The sequence below is a fragment of the Trichoderma ghanense genome (genome assembly GCF_004382785.1).
Source record: "Trichoderma ghanense strain CCMA-1212 chromosome Unknown scaffold_16, whole genome shotgun sequence".
In the NCBI taxonomy this organism is placed as follows: domain Eukaryota; kingdom Fungi; phylum Ascomycota; class Sordariomycetes; order Hypocreales; family Hypocreaceae; genus Trichoderma; species Trichoderma ghanense.
The window spans coordinates 522,892-531,379 of NW_027395679.1; the positions used below are offsets into that span (position 1 = coordinate 522,892).

An 8,488-nucleotide genomic window follows, 5' to 3' on the forward strand; every position below is an offset into this window, starting at 1 on the left:
AAAGAGAATGGGAAAGAGGCGCTCAGCATACCCTCATGACAATGGTTACGATTCCAATAAGTGACCGATTGGTACTACCCTGTCAAGCAACCCAGAATTTGGACAGATCCGTCATCCCCGATTCGCTCTGCGTACGCCAACGATCAACCTCGGCCGCTTCATACTAGACACGGAAAGTTTGGATTGCTGCGGTAGAGACGGACGGCGGCAAAGCAGAGGCAAAGTCCACCGCAGAGACCAGAGGTATACATGGCTCAGAGAGAACCGGTCAAATCTTGACGCGGCGCGAGGTGGTGGAGAGGGCTAGATTTGAGGGTTTGGAAGGAGCCGGCGCTTAACTACGCTCGAAGCCTGCGAGGACGCCGGAGGCGAGGCAGGCGGTGAAACGAGGTCCATCGCGGGGCCTACGTGCTGTGGATAGACAGAAACAACGGGTTCTGGCAAAAGGACAGAGACACGCCGTACAGGGACTCTCGAAGCTTGTGGTAGCGCTTCCACGTACGGGGGCAACCAAGTGTTTGCACCGGATCTGCTTGGCCCCGGCTTGGAAGTCTCCCCTGCTGGTGCGGAGGATCGAGCATAGGGCAGTGTCTTGGCCGGGCCTTGGGGCTTCGGAGGCTCGTAGGGATTCACCAGTTCCTGCAGCCGTTGAGATTGGGTGGGAGGCACCGGCGGCATGGAGGTATAAGCGTTGCTTGCGTGGGCGGGCAGGTTGGCGGATCCGTATCGACTGGGAGTCTGGTACTTGAACGGCCCTTGCTGAGGTGCATAGGGTGAGGAGTTGCTCAGATGATTGCCATATGATGGGACGGCTCCGTACGGCGTGCCCGCGTAGGCTGGGCTGCTATAAGATGGCGTGCTGCCATAAGCTGGGCCGCTCTGGGATGCATTGCCATACGCCGGGCTGGTCTGAGGCGCATTGCCATGATTGCCATACGCTGGACTGCTGTAAGAGGGCGCGTTGCCATAGACAGGCTGATACTGCAGTGAGCTGCCCGGCACAAAAGCAGGTGCAGTTGCTGCCCCATGCGGAAGAGGTGCTGCGCCAGGTAGGTATGGACCAGCAGGAGCAGACAAAGCGGGTGGTGGATTGGCCATGTCCAGCTTGTTGTTGTTATCGCTGTCGTTGCCTGCGGGGGGATACCTGCTCTCTCGATGATATCTGCACGTCTCGGATGCGTCAAAGAAATCGACAATCTGCGGCTGATCCTCTGCAAGCGCGATGGAATAAGCATCCATCTCTGCTTCAACGACAACCGCGCGGCCATCTTCAGATCGCAGATAGTACTCAGAGGCTGCGAATGGATTGGCACCCTGCCGGCATAGCAGCTCAACGCAGTCGTACCGTCCAAACGAGGCCGCTGTCTGAAGTGTCCTGTCCAATTGTGTCTGAGATGTCGTCCGCCAGCGACGCTGAAGAAGCTCGTCCAGACACTCGACAAACCCAAACATGGCGGCGAGATCCATCGGCAACAGGCTGAAAAGGTTGGTTTCCGTGTCTGTCCTTGCTCCGTTTCGGAGAAGCAGGGCGACGACTTCACGATGACCTCCCCTACAGGCCGCGTGTAACGGGCTCCTCCCCAAGTCGTCTGTCAAGTTGACAGATGCACCCAGATGAATAAGGGCGGCAACGGCATGACGAGCGCCCGCAGCAGCTGCGTGCCAGATGGGAGTCCGGCCGTACTGATCTCCAGTGTCCAGGAAGCAGCCATAGGTGTGGAGGGCGAGAGCTCGAATGGCACCCACGCAGTTCCCGGCGGCGGCACGATGGAGCGGCGTCTCGTCAAACTTGTTGCGAGGCGCCAGCCCGATGTGCTCCCAGCTCCAATCCAACAGCTCCTTGAAGAACGAGACGCCATATTCGGTGTCAGGGCTCGAGGCTGCGGCCATGTGCAAGGGCGTTTCGAAAAAGTGCCCCGTCCTTGCGTTTGCCAGCTGACCGAGTTCTGATTGGTTACCAAACTTGTCCAAGGCAGACCAGACTTTGTTGTTGCAGAGAACTGCGACGTGGATTGCCAACAGTCCTCTCTTTGTCAGCGCCTTGGGGTTGGCTCCGTTTCTAAGGAGCAACCTGATGCAGTCGTGGGAGCCACCGGCAACAGCCCAATGAAGCGGCGCAAACCCGTGTTGATCAGTCGTTCGTGTCTCGATATTTGGCGTTTGATAGGCCAGGATAGACTCGACCTGATATGCATCACCGGCAAACAGAGCCTCAGCCAGCTGCTCTGTGGCGCTCAGCTGCCTCCTTGACTTCCGTGTGGGTGACTTCTGCTTCAGAAACGCCAAAAAGTCGTAGATGGGCTTCATAAAGTCGCCGCGGACTGTTCCTGTCCCGTCTTCAGAATACCTTGACCGGACAGGCGGTACCACCCAGGCATTGGTACCATAGTCGTCCAGTGTAAATGGTGAGCTTGTTGTATAACAGTACAGCTCTGTCAAAGCTTTCACGTCCGAGTCGGTAGAAGTGGAACTGTTACCGGGCTTGGACAGCATCACAAGCTGGCTTGGAATTTGCATCAGTTCCTTGTAGGTTTGGATCTCGGCCGTCAACGTCACGAGGATGGAAATGTAGAGGCGCCCTTGTAGCTGGATTCCCTCGACCGTCGCACTGCTCGTCAGTGAAGAGTCTTCGCCAAGCAAATCACGGAGCTTTTGTGACGTGATCTCGTCGCTGCTCGACTTGACGAGTTCGCTCTCTATCCGCTTATTGACCTCGAAAAATGCGTGCTCAAGTGATGTGTCGCGATATGACAGTTGAAAACACCATCCCTCCCATTCCATCGTGTTCAGACGACGCAAGCCGACAACAACATCCACCTTTTCGTGCGTCTTATCAATGCTTTGAAATCGAAAGATGCCCATGGCCTGCAGCTTGCGGGAGTATTGCACCTTGAGAGTCATGGTGGCCGAGTTCCAGTTGTGGGCGGGATACTTGTCGAGCAGCCGGTACTGGACACCGTCGGAAGAGCCGAGGCCGGATTCCACATTCAAGGGCGACAGCCTAAACTGCGGGAGATGGTAATAGACTGGCTGTTGTCTGACGTAGACCGAGCGATAGCCCTCGTTTGGCCGATACGTAGAGGATGGTGGAGGCATGAAGTGCTGCGACTTGGGCCTCAGCCTTCCATATTGGTCTTCCGAGAGCCGCCGCAAGAGCAGAGCTGGACACTGGTAGACGTCTCGATCTCGCTGAACGCAGTCTAGAATGGCATGGTAATCCTCCTCCATTATACCCTCATCATTATCAGCAAGCGGCTCCAGATATAGCTGCACGCGAAGGCCCTGGTTTGTCATCGCCGATGGCGCACTGGCATACACGGGCAATGGCGGCAGAACCTGCAACGAGCCTGCATGCTTGAACTGAGCGGGAGACTGTGCGAGCAAGCCGAAAAGGGCATCTGGGTCTTCGTCTTCGTCGTCGAAAGAGTTCCAAGCAAATATCGACTGGTCATCAGTGCGCTGAATGATTTCCTCCTGGAGGCGTGTAAATGCGCGCCGGCCCTCGCCATACAACAGTGGCATGTTGACCTGGAACAACCCCATCAAGCAATAGGCGGTATCCTCGAGCCTCGTCGTGTTCCTGCGAGATGCCCATGCCATGCGAGCGGACACACTCAGCTGAAGGGGGTCTATCCTGCCATTCAAGACCTCTTCATCAATGCTGGTGATTTCGCTGATGATCTTGGTGAAGTCAGCCGGGGCATCTTTCTGGCCGAGCAAGCTCCAGTCCTTGGCGTAGAAGTGGACGAGCTTTGGGGCAATGAGCTCCTGAAGCGTCCATCCTCTCGTGAACCAGCGGCTGCGGCGGAGGTTCTCGTGCAACGCATCGGGATGTGCAGCGTTAGGGGGATCGACGTCGGCGAGGAAGGCGTAGCACTCGGCCGACTGCTCGTACCAGAGATACATGGAGTTGATAGCCTCGGACAGCTCGGCGCTGCTGGTCTTGTCGATGCAGCAAGTGTCCACCCACAGATAGTCGAGGCCGCGGCTCACAGCCAGCTGTGCAGCGCCGGAGATTTTGATGTAGCCCTTCTTCAGGACGGTGGCCCGCCTCTTCTTATCGAGGGTCTGGGGCGACGCCAGCGAGAGCTGCGAGCAGCCGCCGAGGCGCCGCAGCTGCTGGATGGTGATTTCTTCGTCGCCCCAAGTATGCGACAGGATGGCATAGCGAGGGACGTTGTTGTCGATGACATCGACGAGCTCCAGCGTTCTGGCGTCTAGAAGACGCATGATTGCACCATGCCTATCTGAAAGTGTGTACAGAATGGGGAGCACAGAACCAGCAGACGACTTCTCGGTGTTCTTGTAAACTCTTCCTTCACGGCAATTCCAGCCTCATAATGTCGGCGCTGTGCCACATGGCTGAACGTGGAACAGGGCGATATGGAAGAAAAGAGAAGACTCCCGGTCCAGCGTCATCTGGTGCGGCTGTGTGGCTGAGGCGCGTGGCGATGCGACCAGTTCAAGTTGAGTGGAAGCCATGCAGCTTTGACATGCGCCTCCTCCATGCATGGAGGCGGAACTTGAGGGGCAACCAAGCGATCCTGAACGCCGCCCGAACGAAGTACTGGCCAATGAGGCATGAGATATGGAGAAGTTGAAGCTGGCTGAAGCCTTGCGCTGGTTGAGCTTGCTGGTGGATGCAGAAGAAGCATACAAACAAGGCAGATTGTGTTCCTCTCAAGGTTGATGTAAGGCGGAGGAGAGCAAAAAGGGCTAAGCCTCGTTGGGCCATGGCCTCGCATAGAGCCGGGCCTAGGCTCGCTAGCTTTAGTGGAGGTGGGCGCTATCTGGGGGCGCTATCGACCCTGCTGAAGCGCTAAAGCTTTGACCCTGGCTAGCGGTTTATCGATAACGGACCTTGTGGTGGCTCAACGTTGGGATGAAAACCTCGATATCATGGACAAGGCAACTTCTTCCCCAAGGTTTGTGTGATGCAGGCAAAACATCAGGCATTGAATCTCGAAAATTACTCGAGGGGCCTTGGCACAAATAAGGCAGTCTCATCATTATATCAGAGTGATAGATAGCCTTCCCACATGTTCGAAGACATGCTGCATCTGGTATTCGTTAGCTCTATCGTGATCGATTCCTATTCGTCCGGTCCCTGTGATTGCGCCATCCCGCCCGCTCCATTCGCCTTGCTTTTTTCCCCTTACAATTACAACCTATGAGACGGACATGCGCTCATCATATATGTGTGTATGTGTTATAGACATATTCTCGAGGGTTTCCATCGTCTTCTTTCCTCCTCTTCTTCCGGTCCTCAGCCTCACATCCAGGTATTCCCATACCCAGGCGCAGTCCAGCTGCCCCCGTTGGTCGCCCACATGTTCATGTCCAGTCCCATGGCATAGTCGAATCCATCGTCCAGCCCGAGCCCTGCAAAGGTGCCGTCATATGCGTTCAAATCCGATTGCCCATACTCCGACCGCGGTGCAGACAGACTGGGCGTTCCACCCTTGCTAGGATTGGCAGGGACATCTGGTGGAAGACTTTGCTGGTCCAGTCCTGAGGCAAAGCCCGTTTCTGACATCCAGGGAGCAGTCATGACGGGATGAGTAAAAGGCGAGACGGTGTTGTTGACAGCGCCTGACGGGGACGCAAAAGGCTGCAGACCCGTAGCGGTAGGAGCGCTGAGAGCATCCGGTCCGTCTGTGATTTGGAGGTTGGGCGGCCCCGCTGGTAGCCCTTCTCTTGTTACGGCTTTGGGATCCTGGCTGATGAGCCTCTCCAAATCGGCCACGATGCAGTCTACCGCGGGTCCCACGCAGCAGTCCTTGATGGTTTGAAGGCAAAGCTGAGCTTGTTCCATGACCGTCTCTGCCGTGACGCCGAAACGGTCGAAGATGCCGAACTGGAAAAGGTACATGAGCATCCGCGCACACTGATATGCGCACATGGCAAGATCGATGTCTGCGACTGGCTTTGCACCCAGCTTCTGGATGAGCGAAAAGATGAGCGTCAGGGCCAGAGAGTGGTCGACGCACTGCCTCTGACAGTGCTCGAGGAAGCTCTGGTCGAACATGTCAAGCATGGACTGCGGCAGCCCCCCACTGATGTTCACCAGGGCGAGGCGATAGAGGTCGCAGTAGCACTGGCGCCACCAGACGTGGATCATGACAAAGATGCACAGTCGCGGCGAGTAGGCTCGGAGGCGGAGCGAGTTTTCGGAGAACTGGAATGAGGTCGGCAGGTTGGTGGCAAAGTCGTTGAGCTCCTTGTCGAGCGCGAATATGCGACCCTGCAGCTCGGCGGCTTCCATGCCGCGGTCGTACTGGGCCACCTTTGTGAACTCGATGATCTTCTGGCGGATGTGCAGGATGCGCGCATGAAGAGCCAGCGTCCCGATGTCTTCAGCGAGCGGCGGCCGGGGCTGGTGCGAGTCTGGCACGAGCTTCTCCGTCTGCTGCGGCAGGTCGAATTCAAAGTTGCGCTCGTTGCATGGCAGGTAAACGTGGATCTGATCGGCTCGCCAGAGAACAAAATCCGGATACCCGCCGCAGATGCTCGTGTCGATGCAGTACAAGGCCCACATGAGGCGCCGGCGAGACTCCTGGGCCAGGAAGCGGAGATGCGGAGCCTCGTAGTTGAGGCGCAAAGCAGAGGCGTAACGCGAGGCAAAGCTGTGGAGGACAAAGGCGCTGGAGAATCTGTTGCAGAGGATGCGGTGCTTGATGATGAAGATGAGGGCCTGGATCTTGACAATTGAGGGCCGGCTGTAGTCGGCGAGGAGGAGGGCCTCGGCATCGTCGATGCAGCGGTTTCCGTATTCGCGCATGCCCGGGCCCATGTTGGTCAAGCATGACGTGATGCCGACCAGTGCCAGAAGAAGCGCTCTGTCGACTTTGCCGGCGTGGTACTGCTCCATCAAAGAAGCGCGGTGTAGGAAGGTGAACATGGGCATATGATGGACGTGGCGGAAGAAGAGGTCGAATGCGCGGCTGACGATGGAGCTGAAGCTTTCATCTATTTGCGGACTGCCAATCCCAAAGCCATCAGTCAAACCATCACACAAAGGAATCTGTCTGAGTCACTTACCCTTGGTTGTCTACCCCTGGACTCGCAGAGCTGGCCCTGTCTGTCAATGCCGGGCTATCGTTGCGCCCTTCATGGTGGTCTCGGCCCTCTCCATGGCCCCGAGCCTCCCTGCCGCCGTCCCGATCCGACTCTTGATCTGGGCTATTGGGGCTCTTTGAACCTCCAATGCCGGCTCCCGCTGACGACGGCTTGGCTCGCTTGTTGGGCCGGTAGACGCACTCGATGCCCTGGGCTCGACATCGTTCGCACGCGGGGAGATGGCCGGAGCATCGCGCCTTGCGGCTGTGGCAGCTCAAGCAGGCCTGCTTGACACGGCGGCGCGGCAGCGAGAGTGACCATGCGTCGACGTCGGTATCGTCGTAGGAACAGGGGAAGCCAAGGCGCTGGCAATTGCCGCAGGACGGACGCTGGCCGTTGCAGCGCACCTTTCGGAAGCGGCAGACGGCGCAGGTGGTCGACGACTTCTTGGGCCGGCGGTCGAGCGACAGGCCGGAGCCTTCGACGGGGTTCGCGAGGCTCGGCTGGGCTTCCGGGAGCGACGATCCGGCGAGATCGAATGACGGCATGTCGGCGTCGGGGGGCGGGTCGAGGTCCATTGCTGCGACTGACCCGGGCAAGGGCGTCGCGATCGAGCTTGCGGTCGACGGCGAAAGGGAGAGCTCGGGCGGCGATTGAGTCTCGGAGCTGTCGCAATGCGTGGCGAACAAGGAAGTAGGAGCAGAGAGGCTCGAGGTCGAGGTGGAGGCTTCAAGCTGCGAGCGAAAAAACTGGGGGCGACTCGGTGAGAGGCGCAAGTCTAGAGACGGAAGCAGCGAAGGCCAGAGATTCAGGGGGCAGGTCTGGACGATTGAGTGACATTGATGAGATGTGATGAGATGCGGCGATATTTGATGAAGGTTGATGAAGCTGGAGAGATTCAGATCCTCAAAGTGGTGGAAAAAATGAAGCTTGGAGTCGTGCTGTTGCTAGACAGAAGGAAGCATCGACGCACCTGCACCGGCTGAGGAACTTTTGGCGTCACGGTTACTGGCGGGTACCTCCAGGTACCCTCGTCATAGTCTGTGCCCTCCATTTTGGTGGCAACACACGGGAATTGGAGGCACATGCGACAGCAGAGATACCCGGGAGGGACAAAGAGCGACAAGGCACACGCTTTTGCAGCTTGTGCCGACGGCCCGAGCTGGGCGTGATGCCGATGGTCCGAAGCTTTTTCGTTGTTCTTTGTATAAGTCGAGGCCGGAGCCCTTCCTTGCGTTTCTGTCTGTTGAATATGATGGAGTAAACCAAAGAACAGGAGACTCGAGTCTGGTCTGGAGATGGCAATCGATGTGAGATACAAGGGGGGGTTCGAGGCGTTTTAACAGACAGCTGCACCGCAATATGCTGGACGCTCTCACAAGCTACACTTGGGCCCATGCGAGCAGCAACAAGCAGTTGAGACGGCTCC

General features: G+C 57.4%; 2 protein-coding genes across 2 annotated transcripts; both read right to left on the reverse strand.

Moving 5' to 3' along the window:
• Nucleotides 1–334: 334 nt before the first annotated feature.
• On the reverse strand, nt 335–4,230 carry CCMA1212_009450 (uncharacterized protein; the record flags this gene model as incomplete). Its single annotated transcript, XM_073706533.1, has 2 exons — nt 335–404; nt 503–4,230. 2 exons carry the CDS (start codon nt 4,228–4,230, stop codon nt 335–337), a joined length of 3,798 nt encoding a protein of 1,265 aa, XP_073555049.1.
• A 1,042-nt stretch (nt 4,231–5,272) lies between these two features.
• CCMA1212_009451 (uncharacterized protein) lies at nt 5,273–8,113 on the reverse strand (the record flags this gene model as incomplete). Its single annotated transcript, XM_073706534.1, has 3 exons — nt 5,273–6,980; nt 7,042–7,880; nt 8,033–8,113. The coding sequence occupies 3 exons, from the start codon at nt 8,111–8,113 to the stop codon at nt 5,273–5,275; spliced, it is 2,628 nt and encodes an 875-aa protein (XP_073555050.1).
• Nucleotides 8,114–8,488: the final 375 nt, after the last annotated feature.